The sequence below is a fragment of the Diorhabda sublineata genome, chromosome 9 (assembly GCF_026230105.1).
Source record: "Diorhabda sublineata isolate icDioSubl1.1 chromosome 9, icDioSubl1.1, whole genome shotgun sequence".
In the NCBI taxonomy this organism is placed as follows: Eukaryota; Metazoa; Arthropoda; class Insecta; order Coleoptera; family Chrysomelidae; genus Diorhabda; species Diorhabda sublineata.
In genome coordinates, this window is record NC_079482.1 from 23,417,585 (window position 1) to 23,434,842 (window position 17,258).

A 17,258-nucleotide genomic window follows, 5' to 3' on the forward strand; every position below is an offset into this window, starting at 1 on the left:
TTGAAGAGTCAAAACATCGAATTAATGGGTCATCCACGCTACAGTCCTTGTTTAGCACCCGATGATTTTTCTTTATCTCTGCAGATGATAACTAAATTGCGAGTTCATAGTTTTTCAAATTTTGAAGAAGCGGTTGATTCAAATAACATGTAACGCATACAAAATTGTATTAATATTAATGGAGAATATTTTGAAAAACAATAAAGGCATATGGAGTTATAAATCGAAGCACACCGGAGCCTCAAAATTAAACAAAACTTGACTGATTACCGTTCACAAGGTTTAAATCCATTTCAACTTGTTTCAAATTCGACTGGTATGCATTTATCGATCGATAAGCTTTATATGGATCAAACTTTGTTTGTTTAACTGAAATTTATCATTTTAAATAGAAAACATGTTTCCCAATCATATTTTTATTCGATTTTGCTTTATCAATAGAAATCTATTCGCGAGGACTCTGACAACGTTTCATTTTGCATCGTATCCTTCATGGCTTTAAACATTTGAAATTTAAATCAGTAAAACCAACAAAAACCTGTTCGGGAAGTGGATAACAAACAAATAAATGAGTTGTATACAATTTTTATGAAACTACTTAAGCATATAGTCTTTGGAGAATGAGTAAAAGAAAAAGATTTTTGTAACTTTAATAAAAGATTGAACCCACCAGGAAAAAACGTCTAATTTGGTTGGCCTATAAAATCGCTCTCTATTATGAGTCACTCTGTATAATTTCTAGTTTCAACTATATATATTTTTATACGAATTGTTTTTAATGTTAAAGGTAACCAAATAATGCAATATGCACCAAATCGGTAGCCATAAATGGCTGTTAATGTTAACCGTCCTTCTTATTCAACACCACGAAGTTCAAAACGGGTTCGCTTGTTTGAGCAACCCATGTGTTCACGGAGTTTGCTTAGACGATTTAAATTCTACGTATTTTTGCTATTGCATAGACGGTTATACGGGTATTCAGTGTCAAACAAATTGGAACGAATGCTGGTCTTCGCCGTGTCGGAATGGTGGAGTTTGCATTGATGGTATTGCAATGTTTAACTGTTCATGTCCACCAGGATATTCAGGTAAGTGGAAACGATCAAAAATCTCTCATATTACACAAAACAGATCTTTCTGAGCTTCAATAAGAAACAGAGATCATGGCAATCTTCACGGATTGGAAGGTACTCTATTAATCTTTCACTACTGATCGTGGTCCAGCTATTTTGTCGGCCTTTGAAATTTGGCAATTTTCATAATATCTACGACAGATGACCAAAATTTAATTACCGATCAGGGTTCTGTAGTCTATGATAAGTGAATAAATAGTAGGCTAGTCTCTAATCTATGCTAAGACCTATCCAAGCTGTTCGAATTATGATCCTACCAAAGAATTAGGTGGGCAACCTCTTCAACGTCTTCCTCTTCATTGTCTTCCTCAAAACTATGATGTCCCCAACGAGTTCTTAATCGAGGTGTAGATTTAGTGATCTAATCATCGTACCAACAGCTACAAGTGAGATTAATTCAACTTGGCCTCATAAAAAGATCTTTGTATTAAAATAAAAACTCAAAGTAAGGATACTCCCTAATCATTCAATGCCTTTTTGCGAATCTCGTCTTAATGATTTACTTTAGAATTTCATAATTCAAAAGGTAAACTCTGTGAAGACGACATTAACGAATGCGAAAGTAACCCTTGTCAAAATAATGGTACTTGCTTGGACGAACGAAATGGTTATACTTGCAACTGTCTTGCTGGCTATTCGGGAACGTATTGTGAAATAGATGTTGCAGTTTGTAACGCAACAGGAGAAACTCGTTGTGCAAATGGAGGTGTATGCGAAGAAGGTCCGGGAGAAACCTTCACCTGTAAATGTCAAAAAGGTAAGTATGCTCATACTCATTTATTTGACTGATTTTCATTTCCGCACTGTATTTATCTCTGAAAGAATACAGTTTGCTTAATTTGTTAGTTAGTGGAATGTCAGCTGAAAGCAGGTGGAGAAAAAATGAATAATTCTAGTACTAGTTTCAAATATTGCACAGTTTAAAGTAAGGGATGATTGACGAAAATGGTTTTTCAGAGTGTGACAATATTTTCACTTGGTGATTATGCAGTTAGTGTCTTTGGCTAGTAACCTATCAAGGAAGATCAAAAAATACCAAGTTTAAGAAATTTGGGTAAAGCTAAAGTTTAAACGACGCCGTACGACTTGCGAAGACCAGCATCGCAGTGGTCGACCAAATGGGGTGACAACACCAGATATGTTGAAGAAAAACTACAAAATAGTACTTGCGTGATCTAGGAGACATAGTAGGCGTTTCAAAAGTGTGGTACATCCCATATTAACTAAACATTTGCAGTTGTGGTGCTACGTTTGCCCAACAGCATCGTGAAGATGTTTCCATCATAGAAATAAAGCCGAATTTTTGCACAGTTTCATAACTTTACAACCAAAATAGAAGAACAATCAAAATAATAGACTAGGAGAACCGGCTATAAAGAAAGCAAAGACCGTTCCATCTGCAGGCAAGGTCATGGCGTCGGTTTTTTTGGACGCATGTGGGATAATTTTCTTAAAAAAGGAAAAACTATCAGCGGAAAGTATTATGCGAACTTATTGCAACATTTGAGCGAAGAAATCAAGCAAAAACGGCTGCATTTGGCTAAGAAAAAAGCACCATCCTATACATCCGTTATTGCAATCGCTAAAATTGATGATTTAAAGTTTGAATTGCTACCTCATGCATCCTATTCGCCAGATTTAGTCTCCCGGATTATTTTCTGTTCCCAGACTTGAAAAAATGGCTCGGTGGTCAAAGATTTTCCAATAATGAAGAGTGGTGATGTCGGAATTGAGAAACTTGATGATTCTTATTATAAAAAAGGTATCGAACTTAATGAAAATCTCTGGAAAGAATGTGTGGAACTAAAAGGAGATTACTTTATAAAATTAATATATTTTTCTTCAAAATTTTTGTGTTTTCTTTGTTGGGATCATCCTGGTATATCGCATCGTGTATCAAGGATATAAGTTACTAGACGCTAAGTAAGCAGATGTGTATTAACACAAACTAGGTTTATAGCTTTTATAACAAAATATGAATCATAAGATCAAATAATTCTGATATTGAATTGATTTTAGGTTGGGGTGGTTTTCTATGCGATTGGGAAATAGACGAATGTGTTTCTGCACCATGTCAAAATGGAGCAATTTGCATAGATCTACATGCCGATTATTCATGTGCCTGTTTGTTTGGTAAGTAAGAAAATAAAATTCTAAGATACAAATTTCTAATATTTTTTCAAAGGTTTTGCTGGCAGAAATTGCGAGGAAACCATGCAAATTTGTGACGAAAGTCCGTGTAAAAATGGCGCTTTATGTATTTATGAAAACGATCAACCTATTTGTTATTGCGTTCCTGATTTTCATGGAGACCTTTGCCAATTTCAATACGATGAATGCCAATTAGGTCCGAGGTAAGAAACTTTTTTTTTAATTATTATTAAACTTGTTCATGTCAAAATAATAAAAGTGTAATGTTTCAAAGGAATAAAGCCAAATTTTAGCGCCGTTTCATAGCCATAAATGAAACGTGGGTTTATCACTTCACACCGGAAACAAAATAACAATCAATACCAGGGACTGAAAAGGGAGAACCAGCTCCAAAGATGGCAAAGACCGTAGCCACATTCGAGGACAGTAGCCTTGGAAAGCGAAGCAGTGTGGACCTTCCAAATCCCAAAGTATTTTATCCTGGCGCTTTTCGCCATCTCATGGATTTCTATTCATGCTTTTTGTTTTTTTTTCAAAAGTACTTATTGCTCGAAATTTGACGGTACGTATAGTTTTGCATGAATTTAATTCTTTTGTTTTGTTTGAGGTGCATGAACGCCGGTAGTTGTATCGATGGTGTGGATAATTTCACATGTTCCTGCCCTCCAAATTTAACCGGAGTACTTTGTGAATGTTTAATATTATCCAACGGAAGTTTAGATTGCGACTACGTCAGCCCAGAACCAAGTGCTTATCCCACAACAACAACTTCTTATTACAACTTAACGATATCGTCTACTAGTGTTACTAGTACTACAACTGAAGTGCCAATTACCGAAACGACAATTATGACTGTTTTTCCAAATACTTCTATAGGTATTGTTAGTACCTCAAGTACAAATATTCCTTCGTCTACTGCCACGGATAATGAGACTAATTTAAGTACAACTTTTTCTTCGACATACCCAATATCTACAACAGATTTCTTCACTAGTACTACCGAAGTTAGTACTTTAAGTGCCGCCGTTACATATTTTACAGAATTAACAACTATATACGAAAGTACTACATCCTCGAGTATTGAATATCCGGTATATTCCACGGAATTTCAATTTGAAACATCATCATCAACTATATATTCGAATATAACCTATTCTAGTACCTTTCCAGCTGAAGTTAGTAGCGCCCCGATGTTATCAACTACAGAATATACTACTGAGCTTGACTCCGGTAGTACCTTAAGTACCACGCTCAAATATCAACCTAGTAATAGAAGCATATCCGAAGAAACGACCACATATACAACCACATTTCTTACTGCGGAACCTACTACAACAACATTTCTCACTACTGAACCTAATATAAAATTCGAAACGAGTACTGGTATCACTACAAGCAGTACTGTTGCGAGTACTATGTTATCTAGTACCCAGGAAACTACTACTTTCGTTTCTATAGATTGTACGAATAGTGAGACGAGATGTTTGAACGGAGGTACCTGTATTTACGTCGACGGAAATTATAAGGTATGGAAACTATTTTATTTCAGGTTTCAATTTATAATGGAGAGTGGAAATATTGTGCACACCTAAGCAAGATGTGTTTCCATGACTAGACAATTGTTCTTATTATGTTGATACTTATAGCAAATTGAAGAATATTTAAAGTAGAAACGACGGAGGTCTTCCATACGACAGCAATAACATTCATATGAATCAAATCAAAATTTATGTCAACTCAGTAGAAATAATCGTTATGACTAATATTCCAAAGGTCAGCCTTTTACGAATTGGTAATTAAAAAGCCCAAATGAGAATGAGAAAGCATGTCCATGGTATTTAACATATTTAAATGCTAACTCACGAAGTTCTGTGAGCGTCAAACCATAAAAAAGCTTAGCCAGTGTTGACTCCGGTCCAATTATCTAATTTCTTCCTAAGTTTCCTTCAAATATTCTGGATCACAGAAATTCCTTTCTGTATTTCTTTTCTGGTATCTGTATCTGTATCGGTATCTATCAGAAGCAGAGCGTCATTTGCAACAACTTCTCAAAACAGAAACAAAAAATCGGTCCTTCATAATGTAATTTACGTTTAAACAACCTAAAACTTTACTAATTATGACCACACATGCTAAAACTTTATTAAGCAGATAGCTTACATTTGAAAATCATTTAAATCCAAATTTATAATTGAACACCAACATGCGCGTTCAACCAGAAACGTTCTCAAAATAGCTAAATCGATTTTGAGTATATGTGTACTCGATACATCTAGGTAACACTACTTAGATTCCTTAATATTTAATATTAAAACGAGGTTTACAATGCGCAAAATTGCCCGCTGCGCACAATTCTCCCACTCTCCCTTACAGAGCAGAGTTTTTGTATGCTTGGGAAACATCCTACCATCTTCCAAGTCAAAGAATTAGCTGCGACTTAATTTCGATTTGTTTTTATAACACAGCTGGTATAGAAGCTTTAACAGCCTAACTAGCGTGTGTTGTAGTGCCAAAAAGTCCTTTACAAAATATAGAGTGAGAGCTGGACACTATATCACGGTCGAAGCCGATTCGCTCGTCAGACTAGGATCCGAAAACCCTCCAGTGGGCTCATAGCCCATTATGGGTGTAGCAAAATTTGTAGCTACTTCTTAGAAACGTGTTCGAAATATGGATGGCAATACCTGGCATGAGACAAGTTAAGGAACACATAGATAGACCTTTTGTTTGTCTTACTATCGACAGGAGTGAAACACGAATCATGGATGATCAGGAATATCGCTGGTGTATTGGCACGTTTGAGGTTTGAACACCTGAGCCAGCCTTGGATTGTTCAAAGACGTTAAAAGGTTCTGATTAGCTACTCCTAGGAAGTTGGTAAGATTCTGATTAGCTACTCCTAGGACATTGATTTTTGGTGGAGCACAACGGGTTTATAGCACATAACTATGAACTATGAAATGTGGAAATTTGCTTAATGTCATATTTCATTCATAATTTCCATGTATAACTTGATCACCATAAAGGTTTGGGTTATCAACATCAATATAATCGAAATTAGACATGTTTTATGCTTAATTAGATGTCTCATTATAATTTTCGGTTCAATTTTTTGTTAATTTGTATGAAAAATTATATACAAAGGCTCCAGTTGAATATTTATTCAAGAAAAACTGACAAACTGACTTTCTATTTGACATTCAACTAATTTGTGTGTTTTTTCACAATAAACTTCACTATACTAGCGCTATCTATGACTGAACCCGCATATGCATAGTTCTAAGCGCGCCAAATACAAAATTCAATTGAAAAGTGATTCCGAAGGTTTTTTCAAATATTTTTTCAATTGCAGTGCATTTGCAACTTTGATTACGAGGGAGAATTCTGCGAATCGAAATTAGGAGTTAAAAGGGCAGCATTTGGTGGAAACTCGTTTCTCTCTCATCGACTCCACGTAACATCTTACCATATAGTAATCGAATTTGAAGCGAAAACGATGGCTAACGATGGTATCATATTTTTCGCTAACGTCAATTCCCCACACATGGTTTTATATATGAAAAATGGATTTTTGAAATTCATTTTTTCCTGTGGGTACCAAACCATGTTACTGAGCGAACTGAAAGTACCGGTGAATAATGGATATAATATGAATATTAAAGCTGGGTAACGTTCAGTTTTTTTTTTGTTGTAAATACAATGTCGTATTTATTATTTTTTAGGCTAGATTTCCGTGAAGATTTGAAACATTGTAATGCATCAATAAAAATTAATGACAGTTTATCGATGACAGGTGATCAAATAGCTAAAATAATTGATTTTCCGAAAGGTTCGGCTTGGCTACACGTTGGAGGTTTACCGCAATATTTGGCTATGGAAATTGGGCTTCCAGTGGGAGGCTTTGTTGGCTGTATGGCTAATTTAAAGGTTAAAAGTCTAATATAAATGATATATTATAGGGTTTGGAACAATCAAATTGTAGTAAATTGTTATGCATTTTTGCAAATTTATGAATTAGATTTTTGATAGGTTATTGTAGTTCTCCAATAACGTCCACTGTATATATTGTATATAAATTCTGAGAATTAGTAAGACGGATACCTCATAAAGGAATGGAATTTATTAAAAATTTTCAAAATAATCTCTCAAATTAATACATTTAAAAAAAATCTACAGCTCTGATCTATCTTAGGTGATTTTTCAGTCATCTAGTCTTGATTTAACGGTGATCTAACAGTGAACTAGCTGAGTTTCAGCGGAGATTTAGCTATGATTTAGCGATGATTTAGCTGTGTTTTTTGTTGTGATTCAAAATTTATATCGATTTATATCGGCGATCAAGTTGTGGCTCAGTGGTAATCTTGAAATACTATACTTGTGATTAATTAGTGATCCAACAGTCACCCACCTGATCTTTCTCGGAGGGCTGAGATTTTGATGTGATTTAACTGTGATTGTTTGATGATTCAAATTGATTTAGCTGTGATTAATCGGTGATTTAACAGTAATCTACCGTGGATTTAGTGATGAGCTTATTCAGTGATGATTTAATAGTCATTCAATAATAAACTGGAGTGGGATTGAAGGAATCTGATTGAGTTTGATGCAGCAAATATATAAGCTGTTGTTTTTACAAAGAAGACTGTCTTTGCAGCACAGAATTTGGTTCTGTCTGGACATAAAATATCACCAACCTTGCAAATTCGCCTGTTGGGAGTTGAGGTTGTGAGCAATATATCTTGGTATAATCACGTGGCCGATTTAGCTAAGGCAGCTTCACAAAAACTTGAAGATCAAAAATCTATATACTCCGCAACAGCTTCTAACCCTCTACAAGGGCCAGATTCATCCATCTTTGGAGTATTGCTCGCACATTTGGAGCTCGGCTTCCAAGTATACCCTGAAGATGCTGGACTTAACATAGAATAGAGCAATTCGACTTATAGGCGACCCGGATTTGTCCAAAAACTTGTATACACATTTGTACATAAAAAGTAATCTCTCTAGGATATGTGATTCAATGGTAATTTAACAGTGATCTGGCAGTGTTTTAGTAGTAATTTATTGGTGATTTAGCGGTTTGTAACAGTGACAGATGTGATTTAGTGGGAATCTAACGGTAGTTTACCTATTGGTTGGTCTATTAGGAGATAGATGAGAAAATGAATTCCAGCTAATTTGAAAGAATTGAAAGGAAGGGAGAATTGACGTATTTGTTAGGTTTTGGAGAGACTACTTAACCACAATATGTAACGAAATAGATATTTGGCGAAAAATATGACAGATGAATTGACCCCATTATAAATTACCGACCTGATTAACGTTTGATAACATTTTTTTTCAATCTATTTATTTTTTTTATTCAAGTAATACCAGTAGAAACAAAAAGTTACAGATACAGATTGTTTTATAGATTGGAAATAGAACGGTGAAGATCTACGATGATGCAGAAGACGGTTACGAAGTTACAGAATGTTCTTCATTGGCTTGCCTGTCGAACCCATGTAGGAACGACGCGTTTTGCAGTTCAGTTGGCGATGAATGGCAGTGTCATTGTAGGAACGGGTTAGACGTTGAAGTTCGTTTGAAGATTGTTGCCCTGAATTCTTCTTTTTGTTTCAGTTACTTAGGAAAATCGTGTGAAGTATCTATTTGTGATGATAATCCATGTCTTTTTGGCGGTACTTGCATTCCTTTCACGAATAGTGGCTATATTTGTTTGTGTCCGTATGGAAAACATGGTCATTTTTGTGAAAACGGTAAGTTTATATAAATTTGTGAATTATAGTTATAAACCTCCCCTTTATTGAAGAATGTTTAAATAAATAAGATGAAACAAAATTAGATCATAAACTAGATAAAGAGACTGTTGATAAACTTCTATGTCAACAAACTCATGTAGAATTTTGTCTGTACAAACTAGGCAGTACAGACTAATATCAGAACGATCCAAAAGGACTATACAAATAAGTCTGAGTTTTCACGACCACGTTTTGAAATTTGAAAATATATTGGAAAATAAAAATGGCAGACCATTCATTCTTAAAAATACCCTTAAAATATTCTATCCTCTAAAACAATTCCCTACAAAGTTTTCTCTTTTCAATTTTGAGTGAAAATCTTGCTGCTAGTATCACTGATGTAAATGTACGAGTCTAGCGCTGTTGAAAAAAAATCTACATGCGCCGAGTCTACAGACAAACCAGTGGTGTCTGTAAACAAACCAGTGTAGCCGTTTGTATAGTAGCTGTTTTTTGTTTTGTCATATAAATCATCGATGTACAAATAGAACAACGAATTGTTGTAGCAACAGAAATTTATAATGTTCGTCGCGTCCACGTGTTTTTGATTGACCCAGAAGTGACCGGAAAAGTCCGTAATATTGTTCAATCTGATTGTCATATAAGTATTTATAGGGCTGATGAATCTATTGGAATTGACAAATAAACTGGTGCCTGGAATCTTCGAATTTGAACCACAAGAAACTTGAAACTTTGAATGCGATTGAAAATCTCTGAAACTTACTAGAAAAGGTATTAACGTGTATCGAATCAAATCTGCATTGAAAGGAACCGTATTTGAGTATCTTTATCTAGATAATTGCAGACTCCATGATGACAGCAGCAAAAGGAATAGAATTAAATGGTCTGAAGTCAATTGTTCTGGTTACAGAATTACAAGCAATAAATAAGAACTCTACGAGAAGCCTGGAGCTTGAAATTGTATGGAAGGAATAAAATGAAAACGCATATTTGGAGAGAAACACATAAAAAATAATATCTTCTTTTTGAAATCACTTTTTTCCAGATATCAAGATAACGCAGCCATATTTCTCGTCGTCTGTCCACGGTTTATCGTCTTTCGTAGCTTATCCATTTCCGGATGGTATATCAAAGACAATGGAAATTAAATTTCGATTTGCTCCAACAACCATGGAACAGATTTCCATACTATTATTTATAGGACAGGCCGGGCACCATGATTTTTATTCGGACCATATCGCAGTGAGTTTCGTTAGAGGTTATATTATGCTCACATGGAATTTGGGATCTGGTAAGTTTACTATTAATATCCATGTAAAAATGAAATAATTGTATAAAATAGTAATAAATTCATCAGCGCCATCTTTTTTTGTAAATAAACGTTGATTATTTCATCTAATACCATCTAGTTTCTAGGTGTTGAAAGTTTTCAACTATTACACAGTTGAATGCGAGCTTTGATAACCAAGTTATCGTCTTCAGAGGTAAACAGTTCACCTTCAGTCTCTGAAGACGATAACTTGGCTATCGAAACACGTCAGACAGTGTATTATGATTGTTGGTGTGTTTAGTATGAATATCATCAACGGCTCCAGAAATTCCAACTTAGCATTCGTCTCTTTTTGTTTCTATCTTTCTGACGTTTTTTGGTACTTCTAATTCTCTCGATATCTTCTGTATTTCTCTTTGTTTCGGTGGTATAGTTTAATATATGCCCAAAGATGTCTGTATCGTGATAATCTAGTTACTGACACCTTTTTTTAATCTAATTTAAATTGAAATACTTTCTATTGGGTTTTCTGAAAAAAATAATCAAACAAACCACTATACGAACTTTTTCAACTACGTTGTTTAGTTCTTCGAGCCGTGTATATGTCAATGATTCAAATCCGGCTCGAAGTACCAGATTTGTTTAGTGGTAGTAAACACTCATGGTTTCAATAGTTGATTTTGATTCAGGTCCCAGGAGAATTTTTACGTCACAGTCGATAAAACCAGGAGCTACTGATTATCTAGTGAAATTGGGTCATACTGGTCGGAGGGCATGGTTATATGTAGAGCATTTGGGAAATGTTACGGGAAGATCACCTGGAAATTTGGTACAACTAGATGTAGTACCACTTCTTTACGTAGGTAATACAAGTTTTACTGCTTATTTTAATTTTTAAATATCATAGTTATAAGCTCATACCTTCTTGTTTTTAACATCAATTTTGAAATCACTTCGTTTAATATTTTTTTAGGAGGATTTGATGTGAGAAATTTTTCTACGCTTCCTCACGACCTACCATTACATACGGGTTTCTCCGGATGTATTTACGACATTGAAATGAAATCCGGGAGTGTAGTTATACCGTTCCAGGGTTCCATGAAGGCATTTGGCAGGGCAGTCGGTCAATGTGGTACTAGTGAATGTCACGAGAGAAGTTGCCAAAACGGTGGAGCATGCCTACATCACGGAAGTACTTTTATGTAATACAATAACGTCGAAATATCATTTTTCATTATTAAATTGATTTTATATGTAGGTGTTTGTGTCAAGATGAGTGGTTCGGACCATTATGTTCATCTAGATTCAATCTGTGCGATGGTAATATTACAAAATGCTCGGAGAATTCTAGGTGTGTACCTTTATTGTCACATTCTGAATGTGATTGTCCCTTTGGCAGAGTTGGAACAACCTGTGAAAAAAGTATGTATTGGAAAAACGTTTCAAAATGATTAGAGAGAATGTTTATTTGGTTTATCTATACTTTCGAGCCTATTATACATTTATATTCGGCTCGAAGGACCAGACAGTGTAATTGTTTGTGTTGGTGTGATAAACAGTGTGATCAGTGTGGTTTTTATCGATACCAATCATGATTATTTTCAGTTGAAAATATAACTGATGTGAGTCTAACTGGAATTAGGTCTTTCATCAAGCTTAATCCGATGGAAATTGAAGGCAATAAGTTTCATATTGAATTCGAGATTAGGATTCTAAAAGACCACGGGATTGTTATCTTTATGGGAACGAAGGATGTCAGATTTATTTGTTTATCTTTGCAAAATGGTTTACTAGAATTTAAAATACAAACAGGTGAGTGAAGTTGTACGATTTTTGGAATTGTAACAGAATTCATATAGAATTATATGAATTGAAAATTCATTGTATTAAGGGGGTTGTATGACGGTCAGCTTTTCAGGGATTTTTCAATATTTTCTTTCTTCGACCAGTAAATAGATGGAGCTTCACATTTATCATCATTCATCATTTTAACTTCCTCCACGATTCCGGTTGATTGACTTATCTTGAACAAAAAAAATTAGCGGCGTTTTAATTTTTAAGCCTAAATGTACGAAATTGCCTATTATCAAATAAATATACCAAAAAGTGAACTCATCAGAAGAATTAAAATGCAGCAAGCGTATTATTATTAAGCGAAATACTCTAATCAAAATCCCTACACGATCTGAGGTCAGTACAAGAAATAATACATTCAATAATACTCAAGAAATATCCTTTGATACTTTCAAAATATGATTGGGAATTCACTGGAGCGAACAAATCTACAAAACAACTCATTAAATTAGAAACAATCCTTTCAATCAATCAAGAATTTGAAACTTCAAGCTGAATTAACAAGACAAATTCAAAATCAAACAGTACACCCCACAATTTGGAATATTCCCGGACTTCTACTATTCATAATATTAACTATTGTAACATGATTATTTTGGAGATATTTCGAACTATGGAAAACGAGGAAAATCAACCAACACCCTCAACAAAACAACCCCTTTTAAGGTGTAGTTTTCCATTTAATCTGTTTGTAATTCTGAAACTGTAAACTTGAATTTTACATATAATAGTGCCATTTATGCCAAGTCTTGGTACAAAGAACCTATCAATACGAGGATTGCTACTTCAGTTTTGAGATGTGGCAACACTGATGTGAATATGTCAAATCTGACATTGCCATCATATGACTTTTGACGTCGATTAAACCAACAACAATATGTCGAACAACACGCTTCGACTTTAGGTGATGAAGCACCATTTTTCGCTGGTTTCCAAAATTCAACTGTGGCCGTTCTTCGCTACAGGATGAAATCCTTGAAGGTCGTGCCAAATCGGCTGTTGTACCAGAAAACATCGTAAATTGATATTTCAAGATCATCGTGTGATTTGGGTAGTAGTTTCGCTATCATACATCCAATATTGCAAGATTTGTCCATTCTCTTAAGTTACGGAGCCAAGATTTCTTCTTCCTGCGATGTTTTTCTTATCTTAATAGTTGTCAACAGCTTTTCTTTTGCGACCAAAGCGTCTTAGTACTCTATCGTTGGTGATTCTGTTAGTCCAAGGTATCTGCGACTATAGAGCCACATTTCAAATGCCTCAAGTTTTTTGGTGATTTTGATCTTAAAGGAAAGGAAAAATATTTAGGAAAACAATGAAGCAATCTCGAATTATAAATATTCATTTTTATTTGTCAAAACATAAATAGCAATTCCCAAGCACACAATATGCCATATTATGATAAATAACGACGAAAACACCAATTTCCTTTTTAACTTCTTTATCAGGGACTTATGCGGAGCTTCTATTTCTATATTGTTATAAGTATGATCAAATTTTTAAATAAATATTTGTATGTTGTAGGTAGTAGTAAGATTAGCTCAACAGGCATTGTTATACGCAGTTCGATACTTCTTATAAAAGGAGTATGGCACAAAATACAATTTGGAAGATTCGGCAAAAAAGTATATTTATCAGTAGATAAAACCGTCAACACTGGCGTTCTAGATACCATCTATACCCCAAATTTCAATAAAGAAACCATATACATAGGCGGTTTACCAGATATGTCACATTTACCACTGTTCGCTGCATCCGGCGTACCAGTACATTTCAAAGGATGCATTCGACATCTTTCCATTGATACCACAGCAGTACCATTAACCGCCGATAACGTTCGCCAATCGAGAAATTTGATAGATTGCGATGGAACACCTTGTGGCGGCGAAGCTTGTTACAACGGCGGTACTTGTTGGTTAGATTCTTTCATGAATCCGCATTGCTCTTGTCCGGTTCCTTATTACGGAGAAAAATGCGAAAATGTGAAAGTGTGCAACGAGAGGACGTGCAAAAATAGAGGAATATGTATAAATAACAGATGTACTTGTCAAGTGGGTTGGTCTGGAGCGTTTTGCGAATACGAAATCGCAGTTAATAACCCAAAATTCAACGGACGCAGCTATCTTATAATGAGAAAAGTTGGTGATAGAAAAAGGGAGTTGAAAGAAGGCGTTCGAAGGATATTTTTGAATTTTACAACTGTTAATCCTAACGGTTTACTATTTTGGAATAAAAAGGTGGGTATATTGGGGTGTAAGGTAAATTGTTTAACGAAATTTTATTGAAAATTAGCCGTTTCCGTGTGTTTTTTACAATTTAAATAATTTGAAATTGGATCATTCGTTGCAATTATGCCAAAATATGATAATTTATTGTACAAAATGTCAAACATAAACTCTTATATTTAAAGGAATTTCTTGACCCGTGCGGAAATCAAATAGGTCGATCTTATGAAAGTTTCTTTTATTTTTAAACATTTGAAGCAGATAACGCGACAAAATATAGAGTGTCCCATTTAAAATTCCAAAGTTGATGTCGCTACTGAAGAATTGGGACACCCTGTATAATACAAAAGTCAATAATCTGAAAATTCCTTTAAATACAAAGAGCTCTTGTGATTGAAGGTTTTTGATAACTCTTACAGGTCTTAAGAAAAAAATATTTAAACATTCTGATGATGGCGACTACGAAAAAAAACTAGTTTCAACTTCTGCTACAATCTTGCTAAAGTTAAAAATGCGGAAATCGAATATCCTGAACGCTTCATCTCTTTTTCCAATCTGTTATCCTGCTCAAGTTTAAACTAGCAGAATCCATCAAATATCGTGACATGTCTAAATCCTCTGCTCAAATTTTCCTGTAGTCCTGTCAAAAACGTGAATGTGAAAATACAAAAATGTCCTGATGTTGCTTCAACTCACTATTATCCTGCTGAAGGTAAAAATTCGTCGATTATCGAATAATCTTCTGCTTAGATTTCCTTGTAGTCCTGCCAAAGACGTAAAGGTGAAAATACAAAAATCCATTGGGTATCCTGATATTCCTTTATATTCTGCGTCAAGTTCACTATAATCCTATTAAATGTGAAGATGGAGAACTATCTAACATCCTGATCTTGCTTTATCTTCTGCCGAAATATTATTAAGATCATGCAAAAACATAGAATTTCCTTAACTTGCTCCATCTTCTATTGAATATCCTGGCTTTGCTCAATAATATACTCCAATAGCTCTGCTCCAAATCCTGCTAAAGGTAAAAATGCGAAATGTGAAGAATATCCTGATCTAGATTCATATTCTGTTTCAATCTCACAGTTATCTTGCTGAAGTTCAAACTAGGAGAACCCGTCTAATATCGTGACATGTCCTGCTCGAATTTTCTTGTTGTCCTGTAAAGACGTAGAGATGACAATATGACATTCCTTCATATTTTGCGCCAATTTTACTATAATCCTGCCGAAGGTAAATATATGAAAACCATCGAATATCCTAATTTTGCTTCATCTTCAATCTAATTGTAATTGTGATACAGTAGAAAAATTTATTATTGAGAAGATGAAATAGTTCCTTGGATTTATTTGGTGAATATCCTGTGTTTCCATTTAACGGCAGTTTTTGATTGAAAAATCGAAACCTTGGAATTTATCACACAATGGAAATGAATTTTCATTTCTTCCAATCGATTATTTCTTTATCAAATCGAAACGATTTTAATGGTCGAATATAGAAAATTAGATGTTCGATGTTTTGTTGAGTGAAACATTCATAAATAATTTTTTACTGTATTATCATCCTATGGGACCAATTATACAGTTCAATGTCTATTTTTAATATGATGTTTACTGTTAAACGAAAGCGGGTTATCTGAAGTATAATAATTTTGGCGCGAGTTTTAAATACGAAATTCAAAGAAATCAAATTTTTTAGAACTTCCAAAACAATTTTCCAAAAATTCTAAGTATCATAAAAAATTGTATTATTATTAAGGTTATTTATGTATTTACAGGGTGGCGATCATTTGGGTCTAGGCTTAGAAAATGGTTTTTTGAAAGTTGTTATCGCTTCTGAGAAAATGAAACAAAACATCCTCGAAGTTCCTTCTTATACTAAAGTAACTGACGGTCTTTGGCATAAACTCGATCTAAATATCGATCTTCTGAATTTAACAATCGACGACAAAGTAATCGCAATTCGGAAAGCACCTAGATACTCCCAATTTTATCCAAGTGGAAATTTTTTCATCGGTGGAATTCCGAATGTCACTAATTTGATTACTGAAACCGACGGCGTTTTCACACATAATTTCGAGGGATGTATAGCTTCTTTTGGTACAAATTTAGACGTTATTACTGATTTTAGTCATATGGAAGGTTTAAACATCGATACGTGTGAGGTTTTAGCACACTGAGTTGACCAAATAATTGATTAGTTGTTATTTTTTTAATAATTTTGAGCAATGTTTAGAACTACCAAAGGTGCAAACTAAAATATCCATCTCTGAATACTGAATGTTCCAAGAATTTTTTGTATGCAATTGTAATGTTTTGTTATAATCACAAATTTTATGATCTGTTGTTAAAATGTGTAACAATCTAAAATTTGATTCAATCAGCTACAGTATCAGTAAATTAAAACATTCAAATTGGAAGCACAGGAGTTCTGCCTTTATTAGTTTTGGCAAAGTATCAAATAATTCCTTCTACACACGTATTTACTCATTTGAAACCGACGCGAATCACTAACTAGTTCCCCTTTTTGTTACTACCAAACTATTTCAAATTTCTTGGAAACGGGTTTGTAATTCCGGATCGTTATTTGTTTTGAGCTACTGGATATTCAGTTTGAAATTGGAATATTGTTTTCTGATATACAGTATATCTTTCTGCAGTATAACAAGCACATGTCTTCAATTAAGTTAGTCTGAATACACTAGCTAACATAAAGATTATAAAAGAAGGAAACTTTTTCCACGGTACTTGTGAGAAGATAAGTAGTCTTGAAGTCTTGATCTAGCAGAAGAAGCAGCACCGTGACGATGACCAGCTTTAGACCAGCAAGACCAAGTCCGAATAATTGGTAATAATGATAT

General features: G+C 34.4%; 1 protein-coding gene across 1 annotated transcript; it reads left to right on the forward strand.

Annotated features, from left to right (window-relative positions):
- The first annotated feature begins 805 nt into the window (after positions 1–805).
- LOC130448556 (protein eyes shut) lies at positions 806–16,577 on the forward strand. The gene is made up of 16 exons (XM_056785970.1): positions 806–1,088; positions 1,660–1,890; positions 3,153–3,266; positions 3,319–3,487; positions 3,892–4,810; positions 6,637–6,950; positions 7,007–7,211; positions 8,698–8,849; positions 8,907–9,043; positions 10,092–10,337; positions 11,006–11,179; positions 11,290–11,518; positions 11,575–11,738; positions 11,922–12,128; positions 13,695–14,407; positions 16,176–16,577. Exons 1-16 carry the CDS (start codon positions 806–808, stop codon positions 16,575–16,577), a joined length of 4,659 nt encoding a protein of 1,552 aa, XP_056641948.1.
- The last annotated feature ends 681 nt before the right edge of the window (positions 16,578–17,258 follow it).